The 16,799-nt window shown below is 41.1% G+C and overlaps 2 protein-coding genes across 2 annotated transcripts; one reads left to right on the forward strand and one right to left on the reverse strand.

The window, feature by feature from the left end:
- Positions 1–648: 648 nt before the first annotated feature.
- LOC119886269 (zinc-binding protein A33-like) lies at positions 649–4,178 on the reverse strand. Its single transcript, XM_038696894.1, has 2 exons — positions 3,973–4,178; positions 649–3,882 (listed from the first exon to the last, which is right to left on the reverse strand). Exon 2 carries the CDS (start codon positions 3,863–3,865, stop codon positions 2,480–2,482), a length of 1,386 nt encoding a protein of 461 aa, XP_038552822.1. The 5' UTR covers positions 3,866–3,882; positions 3,973–4,178; the 3' UTR covers positions 649–2,479.
- A 1,366-nt stretch (positions 4,179–5,544) lies between these two features.
- Positions 5,545–16,570, forward strand: mcm2 (minichromosome maintenance complex component 2). Its single transcript, XM_038696885.1, has 20 exons — positions 5,545–5,654; positions 6,937–7,130; positions 7,234–7,406; positions 7,646–7,776; positions 7,878–8,016; positions 8,142–8,239; positions 8,672–8,793; positions 9,409–9,616; positions 9,949–10,083; positions 10,288–10,479; positions 10,910–11,003; positions 11,087–11,165; positions 11,287–11,458; positions 11,568–11,694; positions 12,299–12,411; positions 12,998–13,162; positions 13,486–13,560; positions 13,795–13,977; positions 14,523–14,678; positions 15,466–16,570. Exons 1-20 carry the CDS (start codon positions 5,649–5,651, stop codon positions 15,574–15,576), a joined length of 2,673 nt encoding a protein of 890 aa, XP_038552813.1. The 5' UTR covers positions 5,545–5,648; the 3' UTR covers positions 15,577–16,570.
- Positions 16,571–16,799: the final 229 nt, after the last annotated feature.

Below are 16,799 nucleotides of genomic sequence, written 5' to 3' on the forward strand. Positions count from 1 at the left end.
CATTTTCATGTTTATATTTGAGAAAAATTTACTTCTGTTTTCATCGTTAGGTCCTATTGTCAACCTTTTTATATGTAGAGAAATTTCACTTATTGTCTGATCTGACCATTTGAAGGGGTGGTGATGGAACAGTGGATAAGTCACATGACTTTGGTGTGAGAGACCCGGGTTTGTTTCCCCACTGTGATACGTCCACCGATGTGTCCCTGAGCAACACACTTAACCCCTAGTTGCTCCAGAGGCGTGCGACCTCTGACATATATAGCAATTGTAAGTCGCTCTGGACAAAAGTGTCAGCTAAATAATTAAATGTACTTTACTTGAGTATTTTCTTTTCATTCCCACTTTTTTCTTCTACCCCATTACATCTCAGAGGGAAGTATTGTAGTTAGGCTACTTCATTACATTTATCTGACAGCTTCAGTCAGTTACTCTACAAATTAAGATTTTTACAACACATGAAGACTTAATAAAATATGTTTCCGATACAGAATAGTTAAAAATGAGCTCCACCTCAACAATTACAGCATCAAAATCCAGTTGTCATGAATGCACAAGTAATAATAAAAATAATAATGTAATGTGTAATAGTGGAAATTGTGTATTGTTGGTGAGGGATTGCGCATATAATTGAGTTACAACAAACCGTTGTCTTTTAAGAATTTATTAATAAAAGAGAATGACAGAAGTACTACAACACAAGAAAGTAGACCTAGACCCTACATCTGGGCCAAATATTAATAGTATTAGTGACGACTGAGTTGTTGCTGGGTGTAAATTACATTGTGAAATCAGCTTCCTAGAAGTGGTTCCTGGTCTTCATGGCTTCACACACACAAGTCATAATAATAAAAAAAAAAAAACAATTTAAAATGACACATAAAAAGTTTAAACAAACCAGAAACTATAAATCAGAAACTAAATGAAATAATTTTAGATGTGAAATGGTCGACAATATAAACAAAAAGCTGATTTTCAAACTAAATAACAAAAAGAATGTAAAAAAATAAATAAAAAAAATCTAAGAAAAATAAAATATTTTTGGAATAATGAGACAACAGAAGGAGCAGATGCAGCTCAACAGGTTACTTTTCCCCTTTAAGAAATAAACAACATGAATATGATCCTCTTTATCTCCAATTTATATATTAGTCCATGGACAGACTTACATATAAGAGCAAGTTAAGGATAAAAAACAAACAAATATAAAAGACATAAACAGTAATAATACAACATGCATAAAAGATTAAAACAGTCAAAAAACATTTTTCTTTCTGCAGTGAGTGCTTTTACTCTTCTCTACCTGATTATACTTAAGTCACATTTTTAATGCAGGACTTTTACTTGTAATAGAGTATTTTTACAGTAAGTTATTATAACTTTCTCTTAAAGTAACGGATCTGAATACTATATATATATATATATATATCTCTCTCTATCTGAATACTAGATAAATATAACCGAGTAACTTGAATCATCATTGAACTCCTCCAAGACAATTAAGCAAATCGACCTTAAAATTTTCGCTGTGCAATGAAAAGATATTGGAGATGAAAAATAAAAACTTTTCCCGTCCGTGTCATCGAAAATCAATGTTTCACCATGAAACAGGAAGTTGTAGTAATTTCAGTGCACATGCTCATATCTGTACCAAACTTTACAAGAATGATAAGAGTCCCGCCCTGATAAGAGCGCTTCACGTGCAAGGGCCCGTCCAACACTGATTTCAGCTTTAATTTATTATGTGTTTTCCTTTAGTATTGGTCGTGTCCATGCAGAATTTCCATCGCAAAGTCAAGATATAAAAAGTTTAAACAAACCAGAAACTATAAATCAGAAACTAAATGAAATAATTTTAGATTGACAATATAAACAAAAACCTGATTTTCAAACTAAATAACAAAAAGAACATACAAAAATAAAAAATAATAAAAATCAAAGAGATAACTTCTTCGAGGCAACTGAAGGGCCAATTGTTAAAATGCAGTTCTGAACAGGACTGGGACACTAACTGAATGTTTAGGACCAGTGGACTGATTTGGATTGAAGCTCTGTGTAAACTGTAGTGTTTGCTGAAGTGAAGCCAAATATTAATAGTATTAGTGACGACTGGGTTGTTTTTAGATGCTGCTACAGGAAGCTGGAAGTAAATTACAGTGTGAAATCAGCTTCCTAGAAGTGGTTCCTGGTCTTCATGGCTTCACACACACAAGTCATAATAATAAAAACAACAAACAATTTAAAATGACACATAAACAGTTTAAACGAACCTGAAACTATAAATCAGAAACTAAATGAAATAATTTTAGATCGATAATATAAACAAAAGCTGACAATAAATCTAAGAAGAATAGAACATTTTTGGAATAATGAGACCTGTTGAGCTGCACCTGCCCCTCCAGAAGGAGCAGATGCAGCTCAACAGGTTAAATTCAGAGACTTTTCCCCTTTAAGAAATAAACACCATGAATATTTATCTCTAACTGTTCTGTTCTACTGTCACACGGATCTTCAGAGGTGATATCTGCAGTTTATTCCCAGTGAAAATAAATGGAAACATCCTCTCAGTGAAAGTGTGTGAGAAGGTGTGTATGTGTGTGTTAGTATCAGGATCACAGAACGACAGCTCTCCAATATTCCAGTCCAGATTCACTCTGATCCTCTGGGGCTTCTTCTGCACTCTGAGAACTGTGGATGAACCTAGTGAGCATGCTGAGTATTTATCTTTATGCAACCCCATTGTCCATAATCCAGACTGGATGAGTCCCTTCCTCTGGACAGACTCTGCTAACACACCCAGAAACCAGACTGAACAGTCTCCAACCTCGACATCCCAGCTGTGGGTCCCTGAGTTGAAGCCCTCAGAGCCCAGAACAGACGGGAATTTATCAAACCTCTCTGGATTCCCAAGAAGCTGCTGCTCCTCTCCTCGTCTCACGCTGGTCAGGTCTTCAGACAGGATGAGTCTTGGATCAGCAGTGTTTGGGTCCAGAATCACAGGAGTGTAGGAGACCATGTCCTTCATCTTGCTCCAGATGTTGAAGGTCAGGTTGCCCAGGTGTTTGGCCTGGTCTATCAGAGCTCCTGAGGGCAGCTGTGGATCATCCAGCAGGGGGCGCTGCTGGACTCTTTCCACTGCATCCTTGTAGTTGAGCAGGAATGCAGCATCTTCAGCTCTCAGCTCCTCCTCTGTGGCTCTGACTGTGTCTGAAAGAGCTGCTATCTCTCTGCTCAGAGCCTCCATCTTCTCCTTCATCATCTGACTCTTCTGCTCCTCTTCCTCCCTCAGTGCAGCCATCCTGGCCTCCTCTTCCTCATCTAGAAACTGGCGAAGCTTCTGAAACTGCTCCTTAATCTTCCTCCCTGTGTGTCGGGCCTGGACCTTAATGTGTTTTGCTGTTTGATCAAACTTCACTTTAATATCTTCAGAAACCTTTAACTTCTTCTTTACAGGCTCCAGAGTTTCCTGAAGTTCCTTCTTGTGTTGTCGTGCAGCTTCATCGATGGGTCTGAATCTGTGGTTGCTGTGTATTTGTGAATCTCTGCAAACGACACACACTGGCTGCTGATGGTCCAGACAGAAGAGTTTCAGTTTCTCAGCATGCAGATTGCAGAGAGCCTCTGAATCTCTCTGATCTCTCTCCAACAAATAGGTCTGACACATGTTATTTAACGCCCGGTTAAATGGTGGTTTCTTCCATGAACATACTGTCTTACAAACTGGACACTCGCGTGCTTCTTTCTGTCTCCACCATCTCCTCAGACAGTCTTTACAGAAGCTGTGGCTACATGCCAGAAGAACAGGATATCTAAAAACGTCATGACAGACCGGACAGCAGAGATCCTCCTCTGATCTGGAAGCCATTTTGTCTCTTGGAGAAGCTGAAAACACAGAAGAGAGGCTACCGTGAGTCCTGGCTCCCCTCCCCCCCTCTCACTTTCACTTTTAGCTGTGTTTTTAGTCAAACTCACCTTCAGAGTGTGGAGCGTCAGCAGGTTGAAGCAGCAGTGTTGTAGTTTTCCACTTTTCTCTCCTATAGCTGAACTCACTCAAAGGAAGTTGTTAGTTTGGTCTGAAGGGGAATCTGATCGTCTGTTTATCGGTCCGTGTCTCTGCAGAACAATCTGGTTTGACTCTGGTCCGTGAGTGGAGTTTGTCTAACTCCACCCCCTTGGTTGCTTTCACTTCCCAGGTGTGTGTTTCAGTCCCGCCTCTTGATTCTTTGCTGAAAATGTAGACTGATTGTGTGCTGCAAGTTTTCGCCAGAGTAACGTTACAGTACTTGAATAAAAGTAGCTACTCCACAGAAACAAAGACAAATAAATCAGCTCCACTCCTCAGAAAGCTAACACTAACTACATGTACAACTTGTTCTAATGCATTCATGTAAATAAAACATCCGCATACTCCATAGGCGAAAAACCAAATGTTGAGAATAATCACCACCGTCTAGGCTGGACTGCCTACAGCTGGAAAACAAAAATAAAACACCATGTGCTCTAAATCCTCAAAGAAGGTTCTTCAAATGTTCCTTTGTTTGTAAATGTTTTAAAAGGGAAAGGAAACCTGAAGAAATTAAACATTTTGGGACAGGGCCAAACGCTTTCTGAGAGAGGATATGAGAACGGCTGTGAAACGGATTTTCTTGAACGCGGCCTAATTTTTCCCGGGAAAAAGTATCACGTCATAAACTCCGCCCCTGCTCTGACGCTGAGAGAAAGGTGAGTTTGTTTTATTGTGCGGTCCGGCGCCGCTTTCTCTCACAGCCTTCTGAAGGGTTGAATTGTTGTTGGTTGTATAAAAGTACTGTGATGTTATCACAATTATTATTATTAGTGTTTATTATTTTAATAATTGTTCATTTATTCATTTAAAAGGGACAGTGCACATTAATGAACATCTCTGCTTGCATGTATATAAATATCCTGGCTTTAGCCAGATTTAGTATCTAGTCAGTACGATACAAAAAAGACAACAGAATAAAACAATACAATTAAGAAATTAAAGAAATTATGAAATAAAAAAAAATGTTTTTTTAATAAACCACAATATACAAGGCAGTCATTTTCTTTCACTGTGCAGGTCATGAACATCATGAACTACCAAAGTAAATCAGTTATAAGGTGACAGTAATCTGTTGTACAGTGATTTACAAGATTTTGTACTAAATATTATGTTATTAAAGTGCTTTTTATGCATAAGTGCTATTCAAGCACATTTATCAGGAAAATGTGTTCCTCCATGTCAAAAAACAAGACATATTTTCACTTTAAGATATATTTTTATTTTAGTTAGTTAGTTTGTTTATTGTTTAATATTTATATAGTATTATTTAATTGTGACTTTTTGCTTTAGGAACATACTTGGACTAAAAGAGCATGCCAACACAGCCATTTGAATAATACTGAATTGTGTATATGTGTCAAACCGTAGACGGGATTAACAGAAATCTAATGCACTGTAGCTTTAAGACGCCGCCTCTTTTAAACAGACTGACCAATAAGAAGGCACAACGTCAGAGCCTTATTTGAATATTCATTATTTTTCGCGGGCTTTGATCGTCACGTGGTTTTTTCGCGCGAAAAAGTGACTCTCCGCAGGAAGCAGAAGTTTCTTTACAAGAGGCAGAGAGAGACAGACTGGAACAATGGCGGTGAGTGAAAACTGATTAAAATCAGACGAAATGATCGGTTTCTAGTGTCTACTGAAGGAGTTAGAAGTTCAATTAAGCAGATTTAAGTTTGTAGGTTGAGTTTCATGTGTAATAAGTTGACATTTTCATTTTCGCCGGCATCACAGCGATGCCAGAGGGTTAGATTATTACTTAATATATCAGAAGAATGAATAAAACTACGTTTAAAGTCAAACCTGCACTGAATAAAAAATGCATTTTTTCGCCTTTGCACCGTTGCGAACAGCACGAACAATGATTATGTGTCTGTTTTGTTTTGTCCTCTGGCTGTAAAAGACTTGACATGTGGCTGATGAGCGTTTTATTATCTGCTAACGTTAAATTAATAAAAATAAAGTGTCAGTTTATGTCTGTGGATTAACTAACTTACAGAGTCAACTGTAATGCAGATGCAGTTAAAAGCAGTCAAGTGAGAGATAATAACAGACATTAACGTAATTTACCTAATGAAACGGTCTTAAACTCAAAGCTTTTACTTATCGACTCACTTCCACGTTGTGACCATTACTATTTCTAACTCTGCGTCCTTTTTTTATTATGTTAAACCTCTTCAGTTTATCCTGTTACCTTTTGTGACTATTCTGTTTTTCACCACATGGCCACCAGCTTCTGGTAAAATCATTGTTTCTTAGTTATTCTATGTTTGAGATTTATTACCATGTTATGAGGAGTAAATCAACTCAAAAGACATAAAGTTACCAGGGTTGCACACATTTTCTTCAAGACTCCTTTCTGTTAGTTTTTGTCTTGTATCAAATTATGTTATGTGGTAAAATAGTTCATCCTCTGATAGGAGAGGAACTGTATTTGCAGAAAATAGTTGATACTGACAAGGTACAAATGCACTGTTTAAGGGCTTTTAAACTTAGCGGTAACTTTTAAATCCATGGATGACAATCAGTAGTGATGAAAGACATCTGTTACTTAAGTAAAAGTCAATAGTCCGGTTCAGTCTCTATTATCTATTATGGGAAATTTGGCAAAAACAGACACGCAAACTCATAAAACAAATATAATTTAGAAATAGTTACACATTTAAAAACAATAAGAAACCGTAAGTAAATGCACATTTACAGGTAAAATAAGCACAAGTACAAAATACATTAAATAGCCATCAAAAAAAAAACCACTGTAAAATGATGGTGCCCAGTAATACACTGTACATTAGTACTGCAAGTCTGGTAGATAAGTCATGTCGTATTGAAATAACAATAATTCGAGTAATCTGTGTGTTCGCTGATAGGATTCCTCCGAGTCGTACCACATGGCCACCAGCCCCAGCCGGGCCTCCAGGAGGGGAGACCTGACCTCCAGCCCCGGACGAGACCTGCCGCCCTTCGAGGATGAGTCGGAGGGGCTGCTGGGGGATGTAACCCTGCCCGGAGAGGAGGAGGAAGATGGAGACGGAGAGGAGCTGATCGGGGATGGGATGGAGAGGTGAGGATTGGCTCTGAATTTTAAATAGCAGATTTGTTTTTGTGTCAGAAAGTCTTGGGGGGGGGCTCGATTACAAGTGTTTTCCTCGTCTCTCTCTGCTCAGGGATTACCGTGCTATCCCGGCGCTGGATCAGTATGAAGCAGAGGGTTTGGACCTGGATGACGAGGATCTGTCGGAGCTGTCGCCTGGAGCCCGGGCCGCTGCCGAGGAGGCTATGAGGAGGAGGGACAGGGAGCAGGGCCTCAGCGGACGGCTGAGGAGAGGACTGCTCTACGGTGAGGAGTGAATGGATGCCAATATGGGTTTTTCTTGTGGTGTGTGTGTGTGTGTGTGTGTGTGTGAATGAGGCTCATTTCCCAAAAGGAAATCATCTAATGTGTAATAAAAATAAATCAGACAAATGTTACAAGACACAGATGTTAGGCAGAGGTTGTGTTTAAAGGGGTCTAGGTGGGAAGGTGGTGGGATGTAAAGATGACTGAGTGAATAATCCATTCATTTTATCGTTATCCAGACAGCGAAGATGAAGACGACGAGCGCCCGGCGGCTCGGCGAAGGCGATTGGCCGAGCGGGCGGCAGAGGGCGTTGCAGATGGAGAAGAAGAGGAAATGATCGAGAGCATCGAGAACTTGGAGGATATGAAGGTTGTAAAGCTGCTGCTCGAGTAATAAAAGCACAGATGCAATGATGTCCTGGTACCTTCCGGCTGTGTTAGAGGGTCTGACGGTATGTTCCCGGTCTGCAGGGCCACACGGTGAGGGAGTGGGTGTCCATGTCAGCTCCCAGGCTGGAGATCTACAACCGCTTCAAGAACTTCCTGCGGACCCACGTCGACGAAAACGGCCACAACGTCTTCAAGGAGAAGATCAGCGACATGTGCAAAGGTAGCTTAACTTTCTCAACTCACGTTTTATAAAATGCTGAAATGTGTTCATACATACTCTCTGATAAATGGACAGTTAACTGCTTTCTGGTTTTAAATGAATGAAATAGTTTCCTCTTCTTACAGAGAATAAGGAGAGTCTGGTTGTAAACTATGAAGACCTCGCAGCCAGAGAGCATGTTTTGGCCTACTTCCTACCAGAAGCTCCAACTGAGATGTTGAAGGTGAGTGTAGCTCTGTTGTTGTTAGTGTTAATAAACGTCGTCTGAGACCGTTTAATGTGTTTAATGATTCAAACACACAGTACATTTTTGTGGTCTGACGTGCGAGAGCCTCCCATCTTCATCTACCTGATGTTTCTGGTGCGGTTCATATGAAATCCGGTGCATTTGCCATTTTGACTCGGTTCGTTTTATGCTGATGAGAAAGCGGTCAGTGAAACTGTGGTGCTGACTAAACTACAGGACCACCTGAAATGTCCACTTTAGTAAGAAGAATTCAAATGTACTTCTCTTGGTTTGTTAAAGTGTAAGCATGAAACAGACCAACAATAGCCTGTTTATTTTTCCCTTAGTCTGAACCAACCCGACAACAGGTGTCTAAGTGACCTGAATCAAACTCACAGTCCACCTACATTGTGTCTGTTTTGTCTTCAGGTTTTCGATGAAGCAGCTAAAGAAGTCGTGCTGGCCATGTACCCGAAATACGACCGCATTGCCCACGAGATCCACGTCCGCATCTGCAACCTGCCGCTGGTGGAGGAGATCCGCTCCCTCAGGTAATATTTTATCTTTTGTCCCCGCTTCTGTCTGCAACGTGACTTGCGAGAGTTCACGTCATCAAGGTGGTTATATAATGACTGAATTAGCCATGCGACTATAAATTATTGTTCCTATTTTCTATCAATATATTGGGGCCAAAACATACATTTTTCTCAGAAATGCTTACGTCATCGATGTTGAAGTGAACGCTATTTATGTTGAAAACTTGTAATTACAATAACTCTGATATAACATGAACGCAGCATGAGGTTTCTCTTTTTTCCCTGAAATGTTTTTCCTGATCTGAAAGGAGGATCTAAGGGTTGAGGGTGTTGTGTGTTCTACTGATTGTGAAGCCCTTTAATTTATGGGTTATATAAATAAAATTAACTTGCTGATTTCCTAGAACTCTAATCACAAACACTGCATGAAACACTTTCTACTCGGAGCAGCTCAGACATCTGAATCAATAAAAGCAGTTGGAATGGTAAATAATAGCTGTTATATAAATGCCAAGGGCCATAAAAATGTTTTGGAAGATTGAAACTAGTAAAATAGCAACAGCGCTGTCAGAGTCTGAAAGTTTCAGCACTTTTACAAACAGGTTTTCTTCTTCTTCTCCTCTTCTTCAGGCAGCTCCACCTGAACCAGCTGATCCGGACCAGCGGCGTGGTGAGCAGCTGCACCGGCGTCCTCCCTCAGCTCGGCATGGTCAAGTACAACTGTAACAAGTGTAACTTCGTGCTGGGACCCTTCTTCCAGTCGCAGAACCAGGAGGTGAAGCCGGGCTCTTGTCCCGAGTGTCAGTCCATGGGCCCCTTTGAGATCAACATGGAGGAGGTGAGAGGCCCCTCGTGCGGTGGAGATGTTGGTGTGAAGGTTGAATGTTTTAAGTTGATAAATGTTGATGCAGAAAATATGAAGACCTTCACATACTCATTATCCTGATTAAATGGTTACTGCTGTGTGTATGAACACATTTTTAAAACACTTCATTTCTGGTTTTATAACTTTACTTTATATGTGACAACATCGTTTGTGTCTGCTGCGTTATTTTAATTTAAAAGCAACACAAAGCTTTTATTGATAAGCTGGTTCATTCTTCTGTCATGGATCAGCCAATGGTCTGTCTCTTTGTTTCTGTGAATTAACCAATCGTCTTCCTCCTGCAGACTGTGTACCAAAACTACCAGAGAATCACCATCCAGGAAAGCCCCGGTAAGGTCGCTGCCGGCCGCCTCCCGCGCTCTAAAGACGCCATCCTGCTGGCCGACCTGGTGGACAGCTGCAAACCCGGAGACGAGATTGTGAGTGGCGTTTAAAACACGTTTGTCCTTACAGACATTTGAGACGAGCCTACAATGAAATCACAGATCCAAATTTCTCAAAATAACATTTATAAAACAGCTACACCTGCATGCAAAATGTTAATGTTGTGATTACCGGGTGTTTAAAATCTGCACCATGGTGAAAAAGAAACTTAAAAATGATTTTATTTATCTTTCTATCAGGAATTGACGGGCATCTACCACAACAACTACGACGGCTCTCTGAACATGTCCAACGGCTTCCCAGTGTTTGCCACAGTGATCATGGCCAACCACATCACCCGCAGAGACGAGGGCGTCGCCGTGGCCGAGCTGACGGACGAAGACATCAAGGCCATCGTCGCCCTGTCCAAGGACGAACGCATCGGAGAAAGGGTGAGGAGGCACACGCTAACGCACCCTACATCCCCAACCTTAACCAGAACCCTAAAACCAGGTCTTAACCCCCAGTTTTTGTCCCCACGGGTTAAACTGAGCGATAAGAACACGATCAACATCAGAGTCAGCCTCTCGGGTTCCTTGTGAAATTAGTGGTCAAATTTAGAAAAATAAGAAATTTAAACTGCAGAAGATTTGTTGCCATAGATGGCCATGACAGCTACAATCAAATATGTTATTACTCTTCAGTAAGTGCAGCTGCTACACAACCTGCTGGGAAAACAGCCTTTTCACCCCCAAAATATCGTTAAAACGGGATCTTCAAACGATTGATGATGCTTTGTGTTATTTCCAGGTACAATCCTAACCAACAGTTTTTATAATCACAGCTGTACGGACGTTTCCTAACTGTCTGTCGTGTCTGTAGATCTTTGCCAGCATGGCGCCGTCCATCTACGGCCACGAGGACATCAAGAGAGCCCTGGCCCTGTCGCTGTTTGGAGGAGAACCCAAAAATCCAGGTAGGCGAGTCAACTGCAAACCTGAAGCAACAACATCCTCCCTCCCACTCCGTTACCCACAAACTCTCTTCTCTCTCTTCCAGGTGGGAAACACAAGGTGCGTGGAGACATCAATGTGCTGCTGTGTGGAGACCCGGGAACCGCCAAGTCCCAGTTCCTCAAGTGCGTATCAACACATGATGCATGGAAAAATATCACTTTTTTTCCTGCATCTTTCTTTCTTTATAACAAAATTACCAGGAATAAATTTAAATAGAAAGTTCTGATGGATTTGTCTTTGCAGGTATGTTGAGAAGGTGTCGAGTCGTGCTGTGTTCACCACGGGCCAGGGGGCCTCGGCCGTCGGGTTGACTGCTTACGTCCAGAGACACCCGGTCACCCGTGAGTGGACGCTGGAGGCCGGCGCACTGGTGCTGGCTGACCGTGGCGTCTGTCTGATCGATGAGTTTGATAAGGTGAGCTGAGACACGACTGCTGATTGTGAAAGCGTTCATACTATTTCCTGTCAGACATCACTATTAAATCGTGACATAAACAACGGTCTAACCCCACTCTGTCCTCCAGATGAATGATGCAGACAGGACGAGTATCCACGAGGCCATGGAGCAGCAGAGCATCTCCATCTCTAAAGCCGGCATCGTCACCTCGCTGCAGGCCAGGTGCACCGTCATCGCAGCTTCTAACCCCATTGGTACGTAACACGGTGTGAAATCTGTTAGAAACTCATGGTGCACCTCTCGCCTTATTTGTCCACACTGACAAAGCTGATATTCATCAACCGTTACTAATCCTTTCAGAGCGAAATGAAAGTCAGTGAACATCCTTTTCTGCTTTTATCATGCATAGTATTTTATCGTTGCAGAGAAAAGCAACGTTGAAAGCTTTAGACTGAGTTCAGAAGGCCTATTTCATGCTACAAGAGACTACAACATTCATATTACAGTTTTCAAAAACTTTATGTAAATCCTCACAAATGAAACGTTTGGCATTTGTGCTTTATAAATGACTGAACTAATTAATTTATCATCATAATAGTTACAGATTCAACCACGAACTCAAACCTTCGATATTGAATTTAGGGTTTTCTCCTAACATCATGTTCTTATTTACATTCATCACGTACAGAATAAAGCTCCACTGTCTCCTGCGAGTTTAGTTTTATTATTGGTTCTAAAAGAGCTAAAGAAGCGTGTAAATTGTATGTTTAAGTATGAATATGTTTTAGGAAGTTGTTGCTGGCGGTGCGTTTGCTTTCCTGTCCGTGTTTTCATGTCTCTGTGCTTGTTTCTGTGCAGGCGGCAGGTACGACCCCTCCCTGACCTTTGCTGACAACGTGGACCTGACGGAGCCCATCGTGTCTCGTTTCGATGTGCTGTGTGTCGTCCGAGACACTATTGACCCTGTACAGGTACAAACGCACATCTTCATAACCCTTTATTTCTTTCTTTAACTGTAACGTCTGTGTAGCTGGAGCAGCAGGTAGAAAGTTTTCAGGCATGCCAACAAACACCTGTTCGGCGATATTTGCCGTTTTGAAACCAAAATGGGACAACTACGTGATTTGTGCAGATCCGATGAGAAACCCAACAGCCAATCATGTGAAAGCAACACAGAATGAGAGCCGCACTGCTTTAGCTTCTGTAATACTTATAGATTTTGAATTGTCACCTGCCACCTGAATGTTGTTTCCCTTTTTACATAAATAAAAACATTTTCATCATAAATTGTTGTAGGACAGGCAGAACAGGAAATGTCACTAGAATGTTATCTATACAACATGTAAGCTTAAAAAAAGACCCCTCTTATGTTGTCTCTGTACGTTTCTGTGCTTGCGTATCCTTCTCACCTTTTTTACCCCTGACCTGCTAAGTTTACAAAATAATTGAGTAAAGTTTTTGTTTTGAAGTTAAATTATTAAAGCGGAAGGGAATTTAATCTGAATTAAAAATATAAATCAGGCTGGTGCTCTTTTATTTATTTATTTTTGCAACCAGGATGAGATGTTGGCACGCTTCGTGGTTGGCTCCCACATCAAACATCACCCCAGCAACAAGGAAGGGGGCGTGGCCTTAGAAGACGTGATTCTGCCCAACACGTCTGACGTGCCGACGATTCCCCAGGAACTCGTGAAGAAGTACATCATCTACGCCAAGGAGCGGGTACGTACACACGCTCTTAACAAATGTTTTTGTCATAAAATGAAACATCATTAAATGAGTAAGTACTTTAATTGACAAGAATCTTAACGTTTGTACAAAATAAACCATAAAACACTTCTTTTTTTGTTTGTGTTTTGCCTCCCAAAATTTATTCTAACCCCTTTTTTTTGTTTTATAAAGCTGATATTTTTCATGCACCTAAAGTTTAGAGTTATATAACATCAATAGAATATAAAGTTTTGTGTTTGGTTCAACAGGATATGAAAGACCAGGCTAAAGTTTTATTACTAATTTTCCGTAAATGTTTTGTCTTGTGTCTGCAGGTTCATCCCAAACTGAACCAGATGGACCAGGACAAGGTGGCTCGCATCTACAGTGACCTCCGCAAAGAGTCGATGGTGAGTTCATTCAACTTTTCCAGCCAATGACATTAAAACACATTTATAAATCACAAACAAACCTACAAAAGAATGTAATTTAAATAACATGAATGTATCTAATGGTCATTAGTTTGACTGTAGTCGTGACATTTGACCCTCAAAGCGTGTAAAAAGTAGTTTGCTGCTGCTTTGAATGGCAGTTTGGACTTAATGATTAAAAATTTGTTAATCTTGGTTTGGTCTCACTAACAGGCCACAGGCAGCATCCCCATCACGGTTCGTCATATTGAGTCGATGATCCGCATGGCGGAGGCCCACGCCAAGATACACCTGAGGGACTATGTGCTGGAGGATGACGTCAACATGGCCATCAGGGTCATGCTAGAGAGCTTCATCGACACGCAGAAGTTCAGCGTCATGAGGAGCATGAGGAAGGTGCGAGGCTGCCGGCGGAAATTTAAATGTGATCTGAGTCGTATTTTTCATCAATGAAGTAATTTGGTGCCATATAAACTAGAGTAGGAGAGTCTGTGGATCTCACCCCACTGCACAGCGAGCCGCTAACAGCAGCTTTATGGTCGGAGCAAGCTAGCTGCTGGGTGCTAGTCAAGAATATTGCCGAGCAAACTCATATGTGTAGTTTGACCGTGTCTTTTTCACACGTAACGCTATCAAGTCAATTTACATACTGCAGCAACACACGCACGCACACAGAGCGGTGCGGAGCAGAATGGGCTATTTAGATTGATTCAGATTCATTCTTTATTGTCCTCAGTGGAGGAAATTTGTTTTCAGTCTGTACAAAGAGCACCTTCAACATGGATTCTACATATAGTACACATATACAGACAATGTACACACAACTACACGACATCATTAACTTGTCTGTGAGGTTAACGCTCTTGTAGCGCAGGGTACTAGAGCTGGCCCGCATGTTTTGTTTTTTTTTAAAGTCGGTGTTGTCTTGTGTTTCTGTCCAGACGTTTTCCCGCTACCTGGCCTTCCGCAGGGACAACAACGAGCTGCTGCTCTTCATCCTCAAGCAGCTGGTGGCCGAGCAGGTCAGCTATCAGAGGAACCGATACGGAGTCCAGAACGACACCATCGAGATACCAGAGAAAGACCTGCATGAGAAGGTGACCATAAATGATGAGGACATGATGAGCATGTGAAATGGCTTGTGTAAAAATAACTGCGGTATAGATAACATCAATAGATTTGTGTTACCACGCTACCTTTAGCAATGCTAACGTTAGCATTAATCACATTTAGAGAATGTTTAGGTATTAAATAACTTGTGCTTTCTATGGTGGTACTGTCAGACCAAACTTAAAATGTTTTTGCATCACTAGTATTAAGGAGTTAATTGACAATTCCTTTTTTTATCCATCCAACTTTCCTTCTCTTTACTCACCAACATTACAGCCTCTTGAACTGTAATGAGAGCAACAGACATGATACATTTTGTCTTGTTAGGTTTCTCACAGAATTAATGCTAATTAGCTGATGTGACCTAACTTTTAAAGTTTGTCATTTTATCTGGTTAGCAGTGGCTACAGATTACAAGCTGCTAGCTGAATGTTTTGTACAGTTACTTTTTGTTTATGAGAACGAGAGTTGTAGCTCAGCGAAACTGCATTTTGCCAACGCCTAGTTTTCACTGTGTAGTTAAATGTGCACTGTCATGAAGGAGAGCAGCTTTGAAACATCAGCAGGCTGAGGTGACTAAACACTACTGTTCAGATCAGGATCAGACTCCCGATTCTTTTGTCTAGAGACACACCTACTTGGGAGCCAAAACTCTAGCCTTACTTATAACACACTGATTTTGGTCGACGCTGAGAAATGAATCCAAGCTCTAATCACCTCCTTTTGTCGGTCTCTGTCCCTTCTTTTCCCCGTCCTCTCCTCTCCCTCCTCCAGGCGAGACAGATCAACATCCACAACCTGACGGCCTTCTACGACAGCGACCTCTTCCGCTCAAACAAGTTCAGCCACGACGGGAAGAAGAAACTGATCGTGCAGCAGTTCTAAGAGCCTCACCAGCCATTCCTCCTCCTCCTCCTCCTCATCTCCCAATAATGGCGCTTCATGAACTCTATTTCTGGGCCCAAAAAAGTGCTTGGGTTTCATTGGGTTATCATTGTTGGACTCCAGGGTGAAACTAAACTGATGCCTGGAAGGACATTTTGTGAAAACATAGATGTAAATAGAAGATTATCGGAGTGGGAAACATACAAAATTAACTTGGAGCTTTACATGTTGACCTAATTTGAAAGAATTTACAAAGAGGTGGATGTGAGTAAGGAAGATCCTTCACAAAATGGTGAAATGGCCACTGATCACGCAGCGTTTCCACTGGATTCTTTGGGCATCTGCGGTGACGGGAAGTAAACAGTTTACAGTGGAGATGCACGTTCAGAAAGTCAAATTATCATTTCATGTTCACACCTGATGTTGTGCTGCGCCGCCACAAATGAAATGAAGTGTTTGACTCCAAAATGAGAGCTAATGTTTGGTAAAACAAGTGTGATGGGAGTGAGTAAGCTGCAAAAAAGAAAAGAATAAAAATAGGGAGTTTAATACCACAATTAAATTACCAAATCTAACTCTTCAGATCTTTTGGAAACACTCAGCGGTCACTCTACGCTGTTCTTCCTCCTGTGTTTTCTGTCTCTATCTGTCCTCAGGTGGGGCTAGTTGTAAATAAATGTACATGTTTATGTCCGTGTTGTTGAAGAAACAAGATTTATTGTTCGCTTAAATTCCTCTCTTACTGGCTGTTGTCACGATGGAAGTTATTTTACAGACTCACTTGTATTTCTGTCCCGGTGTGTTTTGAGGTTTTTATGTTCACGTGTAAAGTGAATGTAGCTGGAATTTAAGCCTCCATTACTGTCAGATAATTAATAAACACAAAGTACTTAGAGCTTAAAATAAACCAACGTTTGATGTTTGTACTGTTGGAATTCACTTGATGATGGATTGTAGGTCTGTTTTGATATTAAACTTGTATTTGTTAAACATGTCTTTTGTTCGCTCTTTCCTCCACAGGGGCTTTTGTCTTGATTTCAGGCTGCGCTCATTAATGAACTCTCATCTAATTGTGTTGTGTCTGCAGTGTTGGAGCTCTTTAATTTCAGCTGACTGTTGGCTGCCTGTGGTGTAAACTTACTGACTGTGCACGGTGGCTCAGAGTAAATTAAACGGCTGAATGTCTTGACAGTAAAAATAAAATGTTAATGCAGGAGTTTAGC

Source organism: Micropterus salmoides, unplaced genomic scaffold (assembly GCF_014851395.1).
Source record: "Micropterus salmoides isolate LMB-PRFRI ecotype aquatic unplaced genomic scaffold, ASM1485139v1 Ms_hic_scaffold_4, whole genome shotgun sequence".
Lineage (NCBI taxonomy): Eukaryota > Metazoa > Chordata > Actinopteri > Centrarchiformes > Centrarchidae > Micropterus > Micropterus salmoides.